Source organism: Argentina silus, assembly GCF_951799395.1.
Source record: "Argentina silus genome assembly, chromosome: 15".
Lineage (NCBI taxonomy): Eukaryota > Metazoa > Chordata > Actinopteri > Argentiniformes > Argentinidae > Argentina > Argentina silus.
In genome coordinates this window covers 17,918,094-17,941,734 of record NC_139669.1, presented here as the reverse complement: position 1 = coordinate 17,941,734, position 23,641 = coordinate 17,918,094, and the positions used below count along the sequence as shown (strand labels likewise).

The 23,641-nt window shown below is 43.0% G+C and overlaps 5 protein-coding genes across 8 annotated transcripts in view; all 5 read left to right on the top strand.

Annotated features, from left to right (window-relative positions):
- Nucleotides 1–23,641, top strand: part of LOC310816215 (protocadherin alpha-C2-like) — a gene marked incomplete at its 5' end in the record, with an annotated part of 112,204 nt that overhangs the window by 43,623 nt on the left and 44,940 nt on the right. The window lies entirely within an intron of this gene.
- LOC310816578 (uncharacterized protein) lies at nt 768–13,549 on the top strand (the record flags this gene model as incomplete). The annotated part of the gene is made up of 4 exons (XM_083686832.1): nt 768–3,161; nt 4,411–6,795; nt 8,092–9,271; nt 12,627–13,549. The coding sequence occupies 4 exons, from the start codon at nt 768–770 to the stop codon at nt 13,547–13,549; spliced, it is 6,882 nt and encodes a 2,293-aa protein (XP_083542958.1).
- LOC310816576 (protocadherin alpha-8-like) lies at nt 14,413–16,827 on the top strand (the record flags this gene model as incomplete). The annotated part of the gene is made up of 1 exon (XM_083686830.1): nt 14,413–16,827. The coding sequence occupies one exon, from the start codon at nt 14,413–14,415 to the stop codon at nt 16,825–16,827; it is 2,415 nt and encodes an 804-aa protein (XP_083542956.1).
- Nucleotides 17,763–20,177, top strand: LOC310816574 (protocadherin alpha-2-like; the record flags this gene model as incomplete). The annotated part of the gene is made up of 1 exon (XM_083686828.1): nt 17,763–20,177. The coding sequence occupies one exon, from the start codon at nt 17,763–17,765 to the stop codon at nt 20,175–20,177; it is 2,415 nt and encodes an 804-aa protein (XP_083542954.1).
- Nucleotides 21,088–23,502, top strand: LOC310816572 (protocadherin alpha-2-like; the record flags this gene model as incomplete). The annotated part of the gene is made up of 1 exon (XM_083686826.1): nt 21,088–23,502. The coding sequence occupies one exon, from the start codon at nt 21,088–21,090 to the stop codon at nt 23,500–23,502; it is 2,415 nt and encodes an 804-aa protein (XP_083542952.1).

The window sequence follows — 23,641 nt, the reverse complement described above, 5'->3', positions numbered from 1 at the left end:
GCCTTCCCAGCACTTGCCAAATTAATCATATATTATTGGTCTAGAGTCAACTTCATGCTTCGCCGTTGCAGAACACCTCGCAGGCCTTTACTAATGGAGTAATTTTGATCTGGAATGTGACGTGTATGTTTTGGACGCTCTGATACATAACAGTGATTCCTCCATTGTAGGCCATCCATTAACATGTGTGGGATTCGGCTCTAAGCCGTTACCGTGAGCTCAGATATCAATGGATTAGCTGGGTTCTTATTTCAATGATGTAGTGGTTTTGACATGTAGGCCAATGTATTTTATTTCACATGTGCCTTTTGAACTTGTATTAACAGAAAAGTGTTGACCTAATCCAATTGTATTCCGAGGCCTATATGAAAAAGAGAGAAAAAAAAACATGATTCAATCGATGTTTCCGCTTTATGTCCACCTGGACAAAAACATTTGCACTGAGAATAAAGCCGTTCGATAAGATAGACACTATTATATATAAGAGGCTGATGCAAGCTCGTAAGTTAACCACGCGGTGTCTCTCTTGACCGTAATATTGAGATATTGCCATCTACATTTAAAGGCCCCTCCCCGTTTTAGAGGGGGGAGAAGATTTCGCGAGGCTTTGTTACAAAGAGACGCACGACAGACGAAAGCGAATGGTCGGAAAACAGATCCGCCTCGGAATTTAACTGGATTTGATACAAGGCTTTTGCAATATACTTTCAATATTTGACTGCTATTATTCTGTTTGGATCTATGATTGGCTCACCTTCTATGGAATCATGTCTCTACCGAATAGAAGGGGCTCTATTGTGACGTATTTAGTGCTTATGCTGCTGGAGTGTCACTGGGAAGCGGTGTCCGGTCAGCTCTCCTACTCCGTCTCAGAGGAGGTAAACCCGGGGACTTCTGTGGGAAATATCGCCAAGGATCTAAACCTCAATGTTCAGGATTTGGAAGCACGTATGTTTCAGATTGTCACCGGGTCCAAGAGAAAGTATTTCGAGGTAAATCTAAAGACTGGTCACCTCTATGTGAATGAGAGAATAGACAGAGAAGAGCTGTGCGCGAAGGCTTCTAAATGCACCGTCAGTGTAGAGGCCGTTATCAATGATCCGTTGAAACTGTACCGTATAGAAATCAACATTTTGGATGTAAATGATAATGAACCGTCTTTTCATACAAGGTCACAACATATCAATATAACAGAAAATACGTTGGCAGGGGCGAAATTCCCTCTACAGTCTGCAAACGATGCGGATGTGGGTAAGAATATGGTTAGCACATACAGGCTGAGTCCTAATGAATACTTTTCTCTCGTTACACTCAGAGGTGAAGAGAGTGTGTCAGCTGAGTTGGTGCTGCAGAAAGCTTTAGACCGAGAGAACCAGTCTGTGATCCAGCTCACACTGACCGCTGTAGATGGAGGGAACCCACCGAAGTATGGCACTATGGCTGTTATTGTAAATGTTTTGGATATAAACGACAACCCACCTATTTTCAGTAAGTCGTTATACAAAGCCAGTGTTTATGAAAATGCGCCGATTGGAACTTCGATAATAACATTGAATGCTACTGATTTAGATGCAGGTCCAAACGGGGATGTATTGTTTTCCTTTAGTGAGCTTGGACAGGGGAATTTTGCAGATATTTTCACAATAGATGCAAAAACCGGAACTGTAACAAACAAAAGAGCAATTAATTTTGAAGAAAACAATGCTTTTGAGATTCGTGTTCAAGCAAATGACGGGGCTCAGTCTCCAATGACCTCTCACAGCAAATTGTTAATTGAAGTATTGGACCTCAACGACAATGCCCCTGAAATATCAGTGACGTCTCTTTTAAACACAGTGAAGGAGGACGCCAAGATTGGCACCGCCATTGCACTCGTCTCAGTCCTCGATAAAGATGGAGGCAAAAACGGGGTGGTTAAGTGTGATATAGCAAATAAAGTCCCATTCAAATTGGAAACAAACTATAAAAACTATTATTCGTTAGTGGTAGATGGACCTCTTGACAGAGAGAGGTTTTCTCAGTATAATGTCACCATCACAGCTACAGATGAAGGGACTCCGCCTCTCTCCAGCACCAGCGTTATTACTGTGCACGTTTCTGATGTTAATGACAACGCTCCACGCTTCTCAGAACCCGTGATTAATGTTTATGTCAAAGAGAACAGTCCGGTAAATACGTTGATAAAAACGATATCTGCTGTTGATAATGACGTCAATGAAAATGGACAGATGACATACTCATTTTTAGAGAGTAAGAGCAACTTCGTGCCTCTGTCTACAATGGTAAATATAAACTCAGAGACAGGAGATATAGTCAGCCTGCAGTCGTTTAACTATGAGGAGTTAAAAACGTTCCAGTTTGAAGTTCAGGCCACAGACTCTGGTGTTCCTCCGCTCAGCAGCAACGTGACTGTGAACGTTTTTATCCTGGATGAGAATGACAACAGTCCCGGTATCCTCGCGCCCTATTCTGAACACGGCTCCGTTAACACTGAGAACATTCCCTACTCTGCTGAAGCGGGCTACTTTGTGGCCAAGATCAGGGCAGTAGACGCCGACTCTGGCTACAATGCGCTGCTTTCTTATCACATCTCTGAGCCCAAGGGAACCAGCCTCTTCCGAATCGGAACCAGCACCGGGGAAATACGGACTAAGAGGAGAATGGGTGACAATGACCAGAAAACTCACCCGTTGGTGGTGTTGGTTTCTGATAACGGAGAACCCTCACTGTCAGCGACTGTGTCTATTGATGTGGTGGTGGTTGAAAGCACAGGTGAAATACAGACTAAATTCAGACATGTGCCGAAAAAGGATGAGAACTTCTCTGATTTAAACCTGTATTTACTGATCGCCATTGTCTCGGTGTCAGTGATATTTCTACTGAGCCTCGTCAGTTTAATAGCTGTAAAATGCCACGGGACAGACGGCAGTTTCAGCAGGTACAGCGCCCCAATGATCACCACACATCCTGACGGGAGCTGGTCTTACTCTAAATCTACTCAGCAGTATGACGTGTGTTTCAGCTCAGACACGCTGAAGAGTGACGTAGTGGTTTTCCCCGCACCTTATCCGCCTGCGGATGCAGAACTGATCAGTATTAACGGAGGAGACACTTTTAACCGGACTCAAACATTACCCAACAAAGAGAAGGTAAGACATGCAGTTAATAGTCAACAGTGAAATCCGTTTATGTCCCAGATTTAGAGAGAAAGTTGCCAGTATTGTTTTGCTCCCTTAAATCGTTTAAAGACGTTGTTTTCTCCCATGTTGCTTCTCATCTTAATCCTCGAGGATTAATGGCCATTTTCAATTATATCCAAATTGTCAAACTGAGGTTTACTGTTTGTAGGGTGTCAATAGAAAGGCATACGCGCTCTCCATGGTTCTGAAACAGACCACGGACTTTTGTAGCTGGCCAGTTCTTCGTGTGGGTGAACTTTAGTTTGTTGGATTTGATTGTTTGTTTGGCAACTCCTAATTTGCTCAACCAGAACGTGCCAAATTAATCATACATTTTTGGCCTATAGTCAACTTCATGCTTCGTTGTTGCAAAACATCGTGCAGGCCTTTCCTAATGGAGTGATTCTGATCTGTTATGTGACTTGTATGTTTTGGACCCTCTGATACATAACAGTGATGGCTACACCGTAGCCCTATCATTAAGACGTGTGGGTTTCGGCTCTGAGCCTTTACCGTGATCTCAGATATCAATGGATTAGCTGGTTTCTTATTTCAATGTATGATGTAGTGGTTTTGACATGTAGGCCTATGTATTTTATTTCACATGTGCCTTTTGAACTTATTTTAACAGAAATGTATTGACCTAATCCCAATCGCATTCCGGGGCCGATATGAATTATATATATATATTGTCATTAACATCAGAAACGTGTACAGTAATAACGCTGATGCTGGAGAGAGGCGGAATCCCTTCATCCGTAGCTGTGATGGTCACGTTGTACTGAGAAAAGCTCTCTCTGTCAAGAGGGCCACCAACCACTAAATATGTAATATATATAATATATATACATATTATTCAAACGATGTTTCAGCTTTAGGTTCACCTGGAGAAAAAAAACCCACTTGGACTGAGAAAAAAGCCGCTCAATTAGACATATACTATTATATATAAGAGGCTGATGCAAGCTCGTCAGTTAACCACGCGGTGTCTCTCTTGACCGTAATATTGAGATATTGCCATCTAAATTTCAAGGCCCCTCCCCGTTTTAGAGGGGGAGAAGATTTCGCGAGGCTTTGTTACAAAGAGACGCACGACAGACGAAAGCGAATGGTCGGAAAACAGATCCGCCTCGGAATTTAACTGGATTTGATACAAGGCTTTTGCAATATACTTTCAATATTTGACTGATATTATTCTGTTTGGATCTATGATTGGCTCACCTTCTATTGAATCATGTCTCTACCGAATAGAAGGGGCTCTATTGTGACGTATTTAGTGCTTATGCTGCTGGAGTGTCACTGGGAAGCGGTGTCCGGTCAGCTCTCCTACTCCGTCGCAGAGGAGGTAAACCCGGGGACTTCTGCGGGAAATATTGCCAAGGATCTAAACCTCAATGTTCAGGATTTGGAGTCGCGTATGTTTCAGATTGTCACCGGGTCCAAGAGAAAATATTTCGAGGTAAATCTAAAGACTGGAGTTCTCTATGTGAATGAGAGAATAGACAGAGAGGAGCTGTGCGCGAAGGCTCTAAAATGCACTGTCAGTGTAGAGGCCGTTATAAATGATCCGTTGAAGCTCTATCGTGTAGAAATTAGCATTTTGGATGTTAATGATAATGCTCCGTCGTTCAATAGAAAATCACAAACGTTAGATATTGCGGAAATCACATTACCTGGACACAGATTTTCTGTATCTGAAGCGGCTGATTCAGATGTGGGTAAGAATACCGTTAGCACATACAAGCTTAGTCCAAACGAATACTTCTCTCTTGCTACACACAAAGGAGGAGAAAGTGTGTCTGCTGCGTTAGTACTGCAGAAAGCTTTAGACCGAGAGAAACAGCCTGTGATTCAGCTCACACTGACCGCTGTAGACGGAGGGACTCCCCCGAAGTCTGGCACTTCACAAATTGTTATTAATGTTTTGGATAGTAATGACAACTCTCCTCTGTTTAGTAATTCTTTGTATAAGACTAGTTTTTTCGAGAACGTGGCCATAGGGACAACAGTGATCACTCTGAATGCGACTGATGCCGATGAAGGCCCAAACAGTGAAATTGTATACTCGCTTAGAAGTCAAGATCAAGATTATATATTAGAAATGTTTCAGATAAACTCCAAAACGGGTACAATTACAGTTAAAGGTAATGTTGACTTTGAGGAAAACCCTGCCTTTGAGATCCGGGCTCAGGCGAGTGACAGAGGCCAGCCTCCGATGGTAGCGGATTGTAAAGTTCTGGTAGAGGTGGTGGACCTCAACGACAATGCCCCTGAGATCACTGTGACGTCACTATTAAACACAGTGAAGGAGGACGCTAAGATGGGCACCGCCATCGCTCTGGTCTCAGTCCTCGATAAAGATGGAGGTAAAAACGGGGTAGTACATTGTGTTGTTAGTAGTATGTTCCCCTTTAAACTGGAAACAAACTATAAAAACTATTATTCTTTAGTGGTTGATGGACCTCTTGACAGAGAGAGCTTTTCTCAGTACAACGTGACCATCACAGCTACGGATGAAGGGATTCCGCCTCTCTCCAGCATCAGCGTTATTACTGTACACGTTTCTGATGTTAATGACAACGCTCCACGCTTCTCAGAACCCGTGATTAATGTTTATGTCAAAGAAAACAGTCCGTTAAATGCACTGATTAAAACCGTGTCTGCTGTTGATGCTGACGTAAATGAAAATGGACAGGTGACCTACTCATTTTTAGAGAGGAACAGTAACTTCGTGCCTCTGTCTACAATGGTAAATATAAACTCAGAGACTGGAGATATAGTCAGCTTGCAGTCTTTTAACTATGAGGAGTTAAAAACGTTCCAGTTTAAAGTTCAGGCCACAGACTCTGGTGTTCCTCCGCTCAGCAGCAACGTGACTGTCAACGTTTTTATCCTGGATGAGAATGACAACAGTCCCGGGATTCTCGCGCCCTATTCTGAGCACGGCTCCGTTAACACTGAGAACATTCCCTACTCTGCAGAAGCGGGCTACTTTGTGGCCAAGATCAGGGCTGTAGACGCCGACTCTGGCTACAATGCGCTGCTTTCTTATCACATCTCTGAGCCCAAGGGAACCAGCCTCTTCCGAATCGGAACCAGCACCGGGGAAATACGGACTAAGAGGAGAATGAGTGACAATGACCAGAAAACTCACCCGTTGGTGGTGTTGGTTTCTGATAACGGAGAACCCTCACTATCAGCGACTGTGTCTATTGATGTCGTGGTGGTTGAAAGCACAGATGAAATCCATACTAAATTCAGACATGTGCCGAAAAAGGACGAGAACTTCTCTGATTTAAACCTGTATTTGCTAATCGCCATTGTCTCGGTGTCAGTGATATTCCTACTGAGCCTCGTCAGTTTAATAGCTGTAAAATGCCACAGGACAGACGGCAGTTTCAGCAGGTACAGCGCCCCAATGATCACCACACATCCTGACGGGAGCTGGTCTTACTCTAAATCTACTCAGCAGTATGACGTGTGTTTCAGTTCAGACACGCTGAAGAGTGACGTAGTGGTTTTCCCCGCACCTTATCCGCCTGCAGATGCAGAACTGATCAGTATTAACGGAGGAGACACTTTTAACCGGACTCAAACATTACCAAACAAAGACAAGGTATGTGATGATACATTTACATCAAACTTGGCATATCCATGGCCACCTAAAATGCTTGTTTTTATTACTTATTGTTTAGCCGTGGTATTCAATTCCTATGATTGTTTGAGTGCCAGTTATGACGAAAAGACATCTGGCAACAGTGGGGGCAGACATCTGATTCTTCATTGTACCTGCGTTCTTAATAGGTTGTATACCACGTTTTGCGCATTTCTGGAAGTAAAGATCAGACTGCATTGTCACCATGCTGTCCATGGTGCTGGAACTGTGCTCTGGTTTTGGTAGCGAGGGTCAACGGTCAGTCCTGTTCTGCTGCTCTAGGCTTTTTATATAAAAACGGAATGAGTCATTTCCAGCGTTAAAACTATTTATTTAAGTGCAATTTAAGATTGCTTTTGTAAAGCCTCTGGGGAGTGTTGTTTCAACCGATTTGCTATCAATGTGTTTTAGTCCTTGTACCCAAATGGATCTCTTACCGAGGCTATTAGATAGCTGTCTTATTGTCTCATGATTGTTGTGTTTTGCTTGATTGTGTTGATTTACTAACTTTACATTTTATCGGCTAACATGACAGGGCTCATGCTGTGTCATACGTTTGGCACCATGATGACAATATCGCGTTTCCCTAGGTTAGTATGTTCTAATTAATATGATGTTCGTTTAATTATTGAGCTATTTTCGAATTAATGATTTGCTACACCAACGTATACAATGCACCTTAATATTATTTTTAAGAACAAAAGTAACACACGATGTCGCTGGATACCACAGAATGTAATATGGTCACCAATATTCTAAGACTCCTCCTCCGTGAATGAGAAAAGAGAAGCGTCATCATCAGTCCCGAGCGCTTTGTGAAGAGAAACACTCGAATGGTGGTGAGAGGGAGAGGGCTGGGCTGTGTACTCGGATATATAACGGAATACTTCAGGTTTAATGGATAAATTACCGTAGCTTGGATTAAGTTGTGTATTGGCAGCAGCAATGGGTCGTCGAAGACAAAGAGAAAGCGTTTGGATTCATTGTTTCGCGCTGCTTTGTTTATTTGACTTCACTGCGGCGCAGATATCATACTCCGTTTCGGAGGAGGTGGACAAAGGCACATTTGTGGGCAATCTCGCTAAGGATTTAAATATTAACGTGCAGGAACTTGAGTCGAGGGGTCTTCGGATTGTATCGGGAAATAGCAAGAGGTATTTCGAGGCGAATTTGCAAACGGGAATTCTTTATGTTCATGAGAGGATAAACCGAGAGGAGCTTTGTCCGAATACGGTGAAGTGCTCCTTAAACATACAGGTAGTATTGAGCCATCCTACGCATCTTCGCCGTGTTGAGGTCAATATTTTGGATACAAATGACAATGCACCATCTTTCGTCGAAAAAACTCAAACACTAAATATAACAGAGGCGGCATATCCCGGGGAAAGGTTTCCATTACCGATAGCAAATGACGCAGATATGGGGGCTAACTCGTTAAAGAGCTACAAGCTGAGCCCGAATGAACATTTCTCCTTGGATGTACAGAGCGGAGGAGAGCAGAGTGTGTCTGCTGAGTTAGTGCTGCAGAAAGCTTTAGACAGAGAAAAACAGCCTGTGATCCAACTCACACTGACCGCTGTAGACGGAGGAAAACCTCCAAGATCAGGGACACTGCTGATAATTGTTAACGTTTTAGATTCAAATGATAATACACCGATATTTGATAAATCACTTTATAAGGTTCGTATCATAGAGAACATCCCATTTGGTTCATCTGTATTGACACTCAATGCTACTGATAAAGATGAGGGAATAAACAGTGACATTGATTACTCATTTATTGGTCAAGGTAGTTTGAATGCCCATAATGTTTTCACTATTCATTCGACAACTGGAGAAATTACTGTCACGGGAAGTATAGATTACGAGTCAAACCCCGTTTATGAGATTCGTGTGCAGGCAAAGGACAGAGGCTCTCCACCCCGCAGTACACATTGTAAAGTGTTGGTTGAAGTTATTGATGTCAATGACAATGCTCCTGAGTTATCGTTTACGTCACTCATGAGTCCAGTGAAAGAGGATGCTAAAATGGGGACAGTGGTCGCTTTGGTGACCGTAACAGATAAAGACGGTGGCAAAAATGGACTGACTAACTGTAAACTTGTTGGGCCTCTTCCCTTTAAACTAAGTTCAAACTACAAGAACGACTATTCCTTAGTGGTTGATGGCCCTCTTGACAGAGAGAGCTTTTCTCAGTATAATGTCACCATCACAGCTACAGATGAAGGGACTCCGCCTCTCTCCAGCACCAGCGTTATTACTGTACACGTTTCTGATGTTAACGACAACACTCCACGTTTCTCAGAACCCGTGATTAATGTTCATGTCAAAGAAAACAGTCCCGTAGATGCTGTCATTTACACAATATCAACATTTGATCCAGATTTAGATGAAAATGCAAGAATAACGTACTCATTATTAGACGGTTCTACTAAAAGTATTTCAATATCATCATTTATGAATATAAACTCAGAGACAGGAGATCTTGTCAGCTTGCAGTCTTTTAACTACGAGGAGTTAAAGACATTCCAGTTTAAAGTTCAGGCCACAGACTCTGGTGTTCCTCCGCTCAGCAGCAATGTGACTGTAAACGTTTTTATCCTGGATGAGAATGACAACAGTCCCGGGATTCTCGCGCCCTATTCTGAGCACGGCTCCGTTAACACTGAGAACATTCCCTACTCTGCTGAAGCGGGCTACTTTGTGGCCAAGATCAGGGCCGTAGACGCCGACTCTGGCTACAATGCGCTGCTTTCTTATCACATCTCTGAGCCCAAGGGAACCAGCCTTTTTCGAATCGGAACCAGCACCGGGGAAATACGGACTAAGAGGCGAATGAGTGACAATGACCAGAAAACTCACCCGTTGGTCGTGTTGGTTTCTGATAACGGAGAACCCTCACTGTCAGTGACTGTGTCTATTGATGTGGTGGTGGTTGAAAGCACAGGTGAAATACAGACTAAATTCAGACATGTGCCGAAAAAGGATGAGAACTTCTCTGATTTAAACCTGTATTTGCTGATCGCCATTGTTTCGGTGTCAGTGATATTCCTACTGAGCCTCGTCAGTTTAATAGCTGTAAAATGCCACAGGACAGACGGCAGTTTCAGCAGGTACAGCGCCCCAATGATCACCACACATCCTGACGGGAGCTGGTCTTACTCTAAATCTACTCAGCAGTATGACGTGTGTTTCAGCTCAGACACGCTGAAGAGTGACGTAGTGGTTTTCCCCGCACCTTATCCGCCTGCAGATGCAGAACTGATCAGTATTAACGGAGGAGACACTTTTAACCGCACTCAAACATTACCAAACAAAGACAAGGTATGTGATGATACATTTACATCAAACTTGGCATATCCATGCCACCTAAAATGCTTGTTTTTATTGCTTATTGTTTAGCCGTGGTATTCAATTCCTATGATTGTTTGAGTGCCAGTTATGACGAAAAGACATTTGGCAACAGTGGGGGCAGACATCTGATTCTTCATTGTACCTGCGTTCTTAATAGGTTGTATACCACGTTTTGCGCATTTCTGGAAGTAAAGGTCAGACTGCATTGTCACCATGCTGTCCATGGTGCTGGAACTGTGCTCTGGTTTTGGTAGCGAGGGTCAACGGTCAGTCCTGTTCTGCTGCTCTAGGCTCTTTATATAAAAACGGAATGAGTCATTTCCAGCGTTAAAACTAATTATTTAAGTGCAATTTAAGATTGCTTTTGTAAAGCCTCTGGGGAGTGTTGTTTCAGCCGATTTTCTGTCAATGTGTTTTATGCCTTGTACCCAAATGGATCTCTTACCGAGGCTATTAGATAGCTGTCTTATTGTCTCATGATTGTTGTGTTTTGCTTGATTGTGTTGATTTACTAACTTTACATTTTATCGGCTAACATGACAGGGCTCATGCTGTGTCATACGTTTGGCACCATGATGACAATATCGCGTTTGCCTAGATTAGTATGTTCTAATTAATATGATGTTCGTTTAATTATTGAGCTATTTTCGAATTAATGATTTGCTACACCAACGTATACACTGCACTATAATAATATTTTTAAAAACAAAAGTAACACAGGATGTCGCTGGATACCACAGAATGTAATGTGGTCACCAATATTCTAAGACTCCTCCTCCGTGAATGAGAAAAGAGAAGCGTCATCATCAGTCCCGAGCGCTTTGTGAAGAGAAACACTCGGCGAGAGGGAGAGGGCTGGGCTGTGTACTACGATTTATAACGGAATACTTTTTGTTTCATGGATAAATGACCGTTACTTGGATCAAGTTGTATAGTGGAAGCAGCAATGGTTGTTCTAGAACAAAGAAAACGGTTTTGGATTCATTGTGTCGCCCTGCTTTGTTTATTTGACTGGTCTGCGGCACAGATATCATACTCCGTTTCGGAGGAGGTGGACAAAGGCACGTTTGTGGGGAATCTCGCTAAGGATTTAAACCTCAATATACAGGAACTAGAGACGAGGGAGCTTCGGATTGTATCTGCATATAGTAAGAGCTATTTCGAAGCGAATTTGAAAACGGGAATTATTTACGTTGACGAAAGGATAGACAGAGAGGAGCTTTGTCCAAATACGGTAAAGTGCTCCTTAAACATAGAGGCCATATTGAGCCACCCTATGCATCTACACCGTATTGAGGTAGTTATTGTTGATATTAATGACAATGCTCCGTCTTTCCTTGAAAAAATACATTCGTTGAATATAACAGAACTGACATCTCCCGGGGAGAGGTTTCCTCTTCCGACAGCGAATGACGCAGATACTGGGGCGAACTCGGTAAAGACCTACAAGCTGAGCCCGAACGAACACTTCTCCCTGGATGTACAGAGCGGAGGAGACCAGAGTGTGTCTGCTGAGTTAGTGCTGCAGAAAGCTTTAGACCGAGAGAAACAGCCTGTAATCCAGCTCACACTGACCGCTGTAGACGGAGGAAAACCTCCCAGATCAGGGACATTACAGATCGTTGTTAAGGTAATGGATGTTAATGATAATTCTCCCACTTTCAGTAAACCGCTTTATAAGGTCAGTGTAAATGAAAATGTTTCCTTAGGTACACAAATATTAAAGCTGGATGCTACAGACATAGACGAAGGTCTAAATTCTGAAATTATGTATACTTTCATGAAACGTTCGAGTTTGAAATCTGCCGATATTTTCGCCATAGATTCACAAACTGGAGAAATTACCATAAAGGCACATTTGGATCACGAGGAAAACGCAGCATATGAAATACGTGTGCAAGCGACGGATCAAGGTCTTTCACCACGCAGTGGTTATTCTAAAGTGTTAGTTGAAGTTATTGATGTTAACGACAATGCTCCAGAAATATCTGTGACCTCGCTCATGAGCCCTGTCAAAGAGGATGCTGAGATAGGGACAGTGGTGGCTTTGGTGACAGTTACAGATAAAGATGGAGGCCAAAACGGCCTAACTAATTGTAAACTTGATAGTTCTGTTCCTTTCAAATTAAAATCGAACTACAAAAACTATTATTCGTTAGTGGTTGATGGTCCTCTTGACAGAGAGAGCGCCTCTATGTACAACGTCACCATCACAGCTACGGATGAAGGGACTCCGCCTCTCTCCAGCACCAGCGTTATTACTGTACACGTTTCTGATGTTAATGACAACGCTCCACGCTTCTCAGAACCCGTGATTAATGTGCATGTCAGAGAAAACATTCCTGTAGACGCTGTCATTTATACAATATCTTCCAATGACCCAGATGTAGATGAAAATGCAAAGATCACCTATTCGTTATTTGATAGTTCCTCAAAAGGTTTTTCAGTGTCTTCTGCTGTAAATATAAACTCAGAGACTGGAGAGCTAGTCAACCTTCAGTCTTTTAACTACGAAGAGCTAAAAACGTTCCAGTTTAAAGTTCAGGCAACAGACTCTGGTGTTCCTCCGCTCAGCAGCAACGTGACTGTCAACGTTTTTATCCTGGATGAGAATGACAACAGTCCCGGAATTCTCGCGCCCTATTCTGAGCACGGCTCCGTTAACACGGAGAACATACCCTATTCTGCTGAAGCGGGCTACTTTGTGGCCAAGATCAGGGCTGTAGACGCCGACTCTGGCTACAATGCGCTGCTTTCTTATCACATCTCTGAGCCCAAGGGAACCAACCTCTTCCGAATCGGAACCAGCACCGGGGAAATACGGACTAAGAGGAGAATGAGTGACAATGACCTGAAAACTCACCCGTTGGTGGTGTTGGTTTCTGATAACGGAGAACCCTCACTGTCAGCGACCGTGTCTATTGATGTGGTGGTGGTTGAAAGCACAGGTGAAATACAGACTAAATTCAGACATGTGCCGAAAAAGGATGAGAACTTCTCTGATTTAAACCTGTATTTGCTGATCGCCATTGTCTCGGTGTCAGTGATATTTCTACTGAGCCTCGTCAGTTTAATAGCTGTAAAATGCCACAGGACAGACGGCAGTTTCAGCAGGTACAGCGCCCCAATGATCACCACACATCCTGACGGGAGCTGGTCTTACTCTAAATCTACTCAGCAGTATGACGTGTGTTTCAGCTCAGACACACTGAAGAGTGACGTAGTGGTTTTCCCCGCACCTTATCCGCCTGCAGATGCAGAACTGATCAGTATTAACGGAGGAGACACTTTTAACCGGACTCAAACATTACCAAACAAAGAAAAGGTATGTAAGGACACTTTTACCTCCAACATGCCATAACTCAGACAAAGTTGTCCATTGTAAACCAACTTGATCTTGTTTAAATAGCTTAAATAAACGATCTGGAAAATGCAGAACATTATATTACCCAAGTTCGTTTTTCGTTTATAGTGCGTTGAGCTATTGATTCACGTTGACTTCTTTATAACCAACGGTTCAGATAGGGTTTTCCCACGATGACATACGCTGTCCATGGTTCTGAAACATTTCTCTGTTTTCAACGGTTGTTTTCATTCAGATGCTGGCTACTATGCTATACACACTGGACTTTTCTGTCTCTGGAGAATGGGCTTATTGTGTAAACCAATTTTATTAACTTGTTCTTGCCTATAAGGTTAGTCGTACTACTGGCTCTGTCCAAGGTAGACCACTGTTGCTATTGTGTATTTTTGTCGTGAATAGACTCTTTTCCAGTTAACATGTTGTGCTTGATTGTGGTCTATTGCATTAGGGTTATGGTTCAATCTAATACCTTTTTTGAGCAAACTTGATTTACTGTTTCGTAGTGTATCAATATTGACAGTTTTACATTCATGGGTCATTTTCACAATCACCTTTATCACAGGCCATTACATGTCATACCAACTTTAATTAACTTGTATAAAAAATACTCTAAGACTATTATTTTGTTTATGAAAGAAACACATGGTGTCGCTGGAGACCACAGATGTATTAAGGTCCTCAATATTCTAAGACTCCTCCTCCGTGAATGAGGAAAAAACCCGTCACCAGTCCCGAGCGCTTTGTTTAGAGAAATACTGGAACGACGGAGAGAGCGAGACGGCTGGGTTGTGTACAGGAGCTCTGATTTAAAACGGATACATTGGGTTTCACGGATACATGATCGTTACTTGGATACAGCGATGGGTCTTTGGGAACAAAGAAAACGCGTTTGGATTCATTGCTTCGCCCTGCTTTACTTATTGCACTGGTCTGCAGCGCAGATATCATACTCCGTTTCGGAGGAGGTGGACAAAGGCACGTTTGTGGGGAATCTCGCTAAGGATTTAAACCTCAACATACAGGAACTAGAGACGAGGGGGCTTCGGATTGTATCGGGATATAGTAAGATGTATTTCGAGGCGAATATGAAAACGGGTATTCTGTTTGTTAACGAAAGGATAGACCGTGAGGAGCTTTGTCCGAATACGGTAAAGTGCTCTTTAAACATAGAGGCCATATTGAGCAACCCCATGCATCTCCACCGCATTGAGGTGAACATTTTAGACATCAACGATAATGCACCGTCATTTCGAGAAATGTTTCATACCTTTAACATTTCAGAGTCGTCTTTTTCTGGTGAGCGATATCCACTTCCGACAGCAAATGACGCAGATGTAGGCAGTAACTCGGTAAAGAGCTACAAGCTGAGCCCGAATGAACATTTCTCCCTGGATGTACAGGGCGGAGGAGAGGAGAGTGTGTCTGCTGAGTTGGTTCTGCAAAAAGCTTTAGACCGAGAGAAACAGCCTGTGATCCAGCTCACACTGACAGCTGGAGACGGAGGAAAACCTCCCAGAGCAGGGACGTTACGAATCATTGTTAATGTAATAGATGTCAATGATAACACCCCCACATTTAGTAAACCTCTTTATAAGGTCCGTGTGAATGAAAATATATCTATAGGGACAACAATATTAAAGATGGAGGCTACAGATTTAGATGACGGTCCACATGCTGAGATTATATACTCATTTATGGAGCGTGGAAATGTAAACTCTGCTGACGTTTTCTCAATAGATTCACAAACTGGTGATATTATTGTTAAGGGGAATTTGGATCATGAAGAACATGCAGCATACGAGATTCGTGTCCAAGCGACTGACCAAGGACATTCACCCCGCAGTGGTTACTCTAAAGTCCTGGTTGAAGTGATTGATATCAATGACAATGCTCCTGAAATAACGGTGACGTCACTGATGAGCCCAGTCAAAGAGAATTCTGAGATAGGAACAGTGGTCGCTTTGGTGACTGTTACAGATAAAGACGATGGAAAGAATGGCCTAACTACCTGTACACTTGTTGGGTCTGCTCCGTTTAGTTTAAAATCTAATTACAAAAACTATTATTCCTTAGTGGTTGATGGTGCTCTTGACAGAGAGAGCTTTTCTCAGTATAATGTCACCATCACAGCTACAGATGAAGGGACTCCGCCTCTCTCCAGCACCAGCGTTATTACTGTACATGTTTCTGATGTTAATGACAACGCTCCACGCTTCTCAGAACCCGTGATTAATGTTTATGTCAAAGAAAACAGTCCCGCAGATGCTGTGATTCATACCATATCTGCATTAGATCCAGATCTAGAAGGAAATGCAAAGATATCGTATTCATTATTAGACAATTCTGTTAAAAGTATTTCAATATCGTCGGCTGTAACTATAAACTCAGAGACAGGAGATATATTCAGCCTGCAGTCTTTTAACTACGAGGAGTTAAAAACGTTCCAGTTTAATGCTCAGGCCACAGATTCTGGTGTTCCTCCACTCAGTAGCAACGTGACTGTGAACGTTTTTATCCTAGATGAGAATGACAACAGTCCCGTGATTCTCGCGCCCTATTCTGAGCACGGCTCCGTTAACACGGAGAACATTCCATATTCTGCTGAAGCGGGCTACTTCGTGGCCAAGATCAGGGCTGTAGACGCCGACTCTGGCTACAATGCGCTGCTTTCTTATCACATCTCTGAGCCCAAGGGAACCAGCCTTTTTCGAATCGGAACCAGCACCGGGGAAATACGGACTAAGAGAAGAATGAGTGACAATGACCAGAAAACTCACCCGTTGGTGGTGTTGGTTTCTGATAACGGAGAACCCTCACTGTCAGCGACTGTTTCTATTGATGTGGCGGTGGTTGAAAGCACAGGTGAAATACAGACTAAATTCAGACATGTGGCGAAAAAGGATGAGAACTTCTCTGATTTAAACCTGTATTTGCTGATCGCCATTGTCTCGGTGTCAGTGATATTTCTACTGAGCCTCGTCAGTTTAATAGCTGTAAAATGCCACAGGACAGACGGCAGTTTCAGCAGGTACAGCGCCCCAATGATCACCACACATCCTGACGGGAGCTGGTCTTACTCTAAATCTACTCAGCAGTATGACGTGTGTTTCAGCTCAGACACGTTGAAGAGTGACGTGGTGGTTTTCAACGCACCTTATCCGCCTGCAGATGCAGAACTGATCAGTATTAACGGAGGAGACACTTTTAACCGGACTCAAACATTACCAAACAAAGAAAAGGTCAGTAAGGACACTTTTACCTCCAACGTGCCATAATTCATACAAAGTAGCCCATTGTAAACCAACTTGATCTTGTTTCAATAGCTTAGATGAACCATTTGGCAAAAGCAGAACGTTATATTTCCCAAGGTCATTGTTCGTTTATAGTGAGTTTAACTATTTATTCACGTTCACTTCTTTTTAAGCAACAGCTCAGACATGGTGAGAACGCTGACAGACGCTGTCCATGGTTCTGAAACATTTCACTCTTTTCTTCTTCAATGTCCAACTGTCGTTTTAATTGTGATGCTGGATACTGTCCGATACACATTTGGCTCTGCTGTCTCTGGGGAATGGGCCTATTGTGTCAACCAATGATATTAACTTGTTGTTGGTTATATGATTAGTAGTATTATTGGCTCTGTGCAATGATCTACATTGTTACGATTGTGTATTTTGTCGGGAATAGACTAATCTTTTCCAGTCCACTTGTTATGCTCGATTGTAGCCTATTGCATCATGCCACGGATAACACAAATGGCATACTGTTGGTAGTCAGATGATTACCTCCTACACTGAACACTTTGTCTTCAATCTATTACCTTCTTTGATCAAACTTGATGGACTGTTTCGTAGTGCATCAATACTGACACAGTTTTACATCCTTGGGTAATTTTCACAACCATCTTCTTCACAAACCATTACATGCCATACCAACGTGAATTAATTTGCATGAATACTCTAAGACTATTATTTTGTGTATAAAAGATACACACGATGTCGCTGGAGACCACAGATGTATTACGGTCCTCAATATCCTAAGACTCCTCCTCCGCGAATGAGAGAAAAAACAGTCACCAGTCCCGAGCGCTTTGTGTAGACAAATACTAGAATGGCGGAGAGAGCGAGACGGCTGGGTTGTGTACAGGAGCTCTGATTTAAAACGGATATTTTGGGTTTCACGGATACATGATCGTTACTTGGATACAGCGATGGGTCTTTGGGAACAAAGAAAACGCGTTTGGATTCATTGCTTCGCCCTGTTTTACTTATTTCACTGGTCTGCGGCTCAGATATCATACTCCGTTTCGGAGGAGGTGGACAAAGGCGCGTTTGTGGGGAATATCGCTAAGGATTTAAACCTCAACATACAGGAACTAGAGACCAGGGGGCTTCGGATTGTATCGGGATATAGTAAGATGTATTTCGAGGCGAATATGAAAACGGGTATTCTGTTTGTTAACGAAAGGATAGACCGAGAGGAGCTTTGTCCGAATACGGTAAAGTGCTCCTTAAACATTGAGGCCATATTGAACCACCCCATGCATCTACACCGTATTGAGGTGAACATTTTAGACATCAACGATAATGCACCGTCATTTCTAGAAATGTTTCATACCTTTAACATTTCAGAGTCGTCTTTTTCTGGTGAGCGATATCCACTTCCGATAGCAAATGACGCAGATGTGGGCAGTAACTCGGTAAAGAGCTACAAGCTGAGCCCGAATGAACATTTCTCCCTGGATCTACAGAGCGGAGGAGAGGAGAGTGTGTCTGCTGAGTTGGTTCTGCAGAAAGCTTTAGACCGAGAGAAACAGCCTGTGATCCAGCTCACACTGACCGCTGAAGACGGAGGAAAACCTCCCAGAGCAGGGACGTTACGAATCATTGTTAATGTAATAGATGTCAATGATAACACCCCCACATTTAGTAAACCTCTTTATAAGGTCCGTGTGAATGAAAATGTATCTATAGGGACAACAATATTAAAGATGGAGGCTGCAGATTTAGATGACGGTCTAAATGCAGAGATTATATACTCTTTTATGAAGCGTGGAAATGTAAACTCTGCTGACGTTTTCTCAATAGATTCACAAACTGGTGATATTATTGTTAAGGGGAATTTGGATCATGAAGAACATGCAGCATACGATATTCGTGTCCAAGCGACGGACCAAGGCTCTTCACCCCGCAGTGGTTACTCTAAAGTCCTGGTTGAAGTGATTGATATCAATGACAATGCTCCTGAAATAACGGTGACGTCACTGATGAGCCCAGTAAAAGAGAATTCTGAGATAGGAACAGTGGTCGCTTTGGTGACTGTTACAGATAAAGACGATGGAAAGAATGGCCTCACTACCTGTACACTTGTTGGGTCTGCTCCGTTTAGTTTAAAGTCTAATTACAAAAACTATTATTCGTTAGTGGTTGATGGTGCTCTTGACAGAGAGAGCTTTTCTCAGTATAATGTCACCATCACAGCTACAGATGAAGGGACTCCGCCTCTCTCCAGCACCAGCGTTATTACTGTGCACGTTTCTGATGTTAATGACAACGCTCCACGCTTCTCAGAACCCGTGATTAATGTTTATGTCAAAGAAAACAGTCCCGCAGATGCTGTGATTCATACCATATCTGCATTAGATCCAGATCTAGAAGGAAATGCAAAGATATTGTATTCATTATTAGACAGTTCTGTTAAAAGTATTTCAATATCATCGGCTGTAACTATAAACTCAGTGACAGGAGATATAGTCAGCCTGCAGTCTTTTAACTACGAGGAGTTAAAAACGTTCCAGTTTAAAGCTCAGGCCACAGATTCGGGTGTTCCTCCGCTCAGCAGCAACGTGACTGTGAACGTTTTTATCCTGGATGAGAATGACAACAGTCCCGGGATTCTCGCGCCCTATTCTGAGCACGGCTCCGTTAACACTGAGAACATTCCCTATTCTGCTGAAGCCGGCTACTTTGTGGCCAAGATCAGGGCTGTAGACGCCGACTCTGGCTACAATGCGCTGCTTTCTTATCACATCTCTGAGCCCAAGGGAACCAGCCTTTTCCGGATCGGAACCAGCACCGGAGAAATGCGGACTAAGAGGAGAATGAGTGACAATGACCTGAAAACTCACCCGTTGGTGGTATTGGTTTCTGATAACGGAGAACCCTCACTGTCAGCGACTGTGTCTATTGATGTGGTGGTGGTTGAAAGCACAGGTGAAATCCAGACTAAATTCAGACATGTGGCGAAAAAGGATGAGAACTTCTCTGATTTAAACCTGTATTTGCTGATCGCCATTGTCTCGGTGTCGGTGATATTTCTACTGAGCCTCGTCAGTTTAATAGCTGTAAAATGTCACGGGACAGACGGCAGTTTCAGCAGGTACAGCGCCCCAATGATCACCACACATCCTGATGGGAGCTGGTCTTACTCTAAATCTACTCAGCAGTATGACGTGTGTTTCAGCTCAGACACGCTGAAGAGTGACGTAGTGGTTTTCCCCGCACCGTATCCGCCTGCAGATGCAGAACTGATCAGTATTAACGGAGGAGACACTTTTAACCGGACTCAAACATTACCAAACACAGAAAAGGTCAGTAAGGACACTTTTACCTCCAACGTGCCATAATTCATACGAAGTAGCCCATTGTTAACCAACTTGATTTTGTTTAAATGGCTTAGATGAACCATTTGGCAAAAGCAGAACGTTATATTTCCCAAGGTCGTTGTTCGTTTATAGTGAGTTGAGCTATTTATTCAAGTTTACTTCTTTATAAGCAACAGTTCAATCAGGGTGGGAACGCTGACAGATGCTGTCCATGGTTCTGAAACATTTCACTCTTTTCTCCTTCAATGTCCAACTGTCATTTAAATTGTGATGCTGGCTACTATCCTATACACATTTCGCTCTTCTGTCTCTGGAGAATGGGTCTATTGTCTCAACCAATTACATTAACTTGTTGTTGGCTATATGGTTAGTCTACAATTGGCTCTGTCCAATGGCCTACATTGTTGCTATTGTGTATTTTGTCATGAATAGACTAATGTTTTCCGTAGCCTATTACATCATGCCATAACACACATGGCATACTGTTGGTAGTCAGATGTTTACCTCCTATACTGAACACTTTGTCTTCAATCTATTACCTTCTTTGATCAAACTTGATTTACTGTTTGGTAGTGTATCAATATTGACACCGTTTTACATCCTTGGGTAATTTTCACAATCATCTTGATCACAAACCATTACATGCCACACCAACGTAAATTAATTTGTGTCAACAATTCTCTAAGACTATTATTTTGTGTATGAAAGATACACACGATGTCGCTGGAGACCACAGATGTATTAAGGTCCTCAATATACTAAGACTCCTCCTCCGTGAATGAGGAAAAAACCCGTCACCAGTCCCGAGCGCTTTGTTTAGAGAAATACTGGAACGGCGGAGAGAGTGATAGGCTGGGTTGTGTACAAAAGCTCTGATTTAAAACGGATACTTTGGGTTTCATGGATACATGATCGTTACTTGGATACAGCGATGGGTCTTTGGGAACAAAGAAAACGCGTTTGGATTCATTGCTTCGCCCTGCTTTACTTATTTCACTGGTCTGCAGCGCAGATATCATACTCCGTTTCGGAGGAGGTGGACAAAGGCACGTTTGTGGGGAATCTCGCTAAGGATTTAAACCTCAACATACAGGAACTAGAGACGAGGGGGCTTCGGGTTGTATCGGGATATAGTAAGATGTATTTCGAGGCGAATTTGAAAACGGGTATTCTGTTTGTTAACGAAAGGATAGACCGAGAGGAGCTTTGTCCGAATGCGGTAAAGTGCTCTTTAAACATAGAGGCCATATTGAACCACCCCATGCATCTCCACCGCATTGAGGTGAACATTTTAGACATCAACGATAATGCACCGTCATTTCTAGAAATGTTTCATACCTTTAACATTGATGAGTCGTCGTCTTCTGGTGAGCGATATCCACTACCAATAGCAAATGACGCAGATACGGGGGCTAACTCGGTAAAGAGCTACAAGCTGAGCCCGAATGAACATTTCTCCCTGGATGTACAGAGCGGTGGAGAGCAGAGTGTGTCTGCTGAGTTAGTGCTGCAGAAAGCTTTAGACCGAGAGAAACAGCCAGTGATCCAGCTCACACTGACCGCTGTAGACGGAGGAAAACCTCCCAGATCGGGGACGTCACTGATCGTTGTAAATATCATAGATGCCAATGATAATTCACCCACGTTTAGTAAACCGCTCTACAAGGTCCGTGTTAATGAAAATGCTTCATTAGGTACAAAAATAGTGAAGCTCAACGCCACAGATTTAGACGACGGTTTAAATGGTGAACTTGTTTATTCTTTTAGCAAACGTGGGAGTTTAAACTCTGCTGACATGTTCTCCATAGATTCACGAAGTGGTGAAATCACTGTAAAGGCGAATTTAGATCACGAGGAAAATGCAGCATATGAAATACGTGTGCAAGCAACGGACCAAGGCTATTCGCCCCGAAGTGGTTATTCAAAATTATTAGTTGAAGTTATTGACGTTAACGACAATGCTCCAGAAATCAAGGTTACGTCACTCATGAGCCCGTTAAAGGAGGATGCAGAGATAGGAACAGTGGTCGCCTTGGTGACTGTGACTGATAAAGACGGAGACAAAAATGGCCTTACTAACTGTAAACTTGTTGGTGCTATTCCTTTTCGATTAAAGTTGAATTACAAAAACTATTATTCTTTAGTGGTCGATGGCCCTCTCGACAGAGAGACTGCATCTCAGTATAATGTCACCATGATAGCTACGGATGAAGGGACTCCGCCTCTCTCCAGCACCAGCGTTATTACTGTACACGTTTCTGATGTTAATGACAACGCTCCACGCTTCTCAAAACCCGTGATTAATGTGTATGTCAGAGAGAATAGTCCAGTAGACGCTGTTATTTATACAATGACTGCACTTGATCTAGATCTAGAAGAAAATGCAAGAATAACGTATTCATTGTTAGACAGTTTCGCTAAAAGTAGTTCAATATCGTCGACTGTAAATATAAACTCAGTGACTGGAGATATAGTCAGCCTTCAGTCTTTTAACTACGAGGAGTTAAAAACGTTCCAGTTTAAAGTTCAGGCCACAGACTCTGGTGTTCCTCCGCTCAGCAGCAACGTGACTGTGAACGTTTTTATCCTGGATGAGAATGACAACAGTCCCGGGATTCTCGCGCCCTATTCTGAGCACGGCTCCGTTAACACTGAGAACATTCCCTATTCTGCTGAAGCCGGCTACTTTGTGGCCAAGATCAGGGCTGTAGACGCCGACTCTGGCTACAATGCGCTGCTTTCTTATCACATCTCTGAGCCCAAGGGAACCAGCCTTTTCCGGATCGGAACCAGCACCGGAGAAATGCGGACTAAGAGGAGAATGAGTGACAATGACCTGAAAACTCACCCGTTGGTGGTATTGGTTTCTGATAACGGAGAACCCTCACTGTCAGCGACTGTGTCTATTGATGTGGTGGTGGTTGAAAGCACAGGTGAAATCCAGACTAAATTCAGACATGTGGCGAAAAAGGATGAGAACTTCTCTGATTTAAACCTGTATTTGCTGATCGCCATTGTCTCGGTGTCGGTGATATTTCTACTGAGCCTCGTCAGTTTAATAGCTGTAAAATGTCACGGGACAGACGGCAGTTTCAGCAGGTACAGCGCCCCAATGATCACCACACATCCTGATGGGAGCTGGTCTTACTCTAAATCTACTCAGCAGTATGACGTGTGTTTCAGCTCAGACACGCTGAAGAGTGACGTAGTGGTTTTCCCCGCACCGTATCCGCCTGCAGATGCAGAACTGATCAGTATTAACGGAGGAGACACTTTTAACCGGACTCAAACATTACCAAACACAGAAAAGGTCAGTAAGGACACTTTTACCTCCAACGTGCCATAATTCATACGAAGTAGCCCATTGTTAACCAACTTGATTTTGTTTAAATGGCTTAGATGAACCATTTGGCAAAAGCAGAACGTTATATTTCCCAAGGTCGTTGTTCGTTTATAGTGAGTTGAGCTATTTATTCAAGTTTACT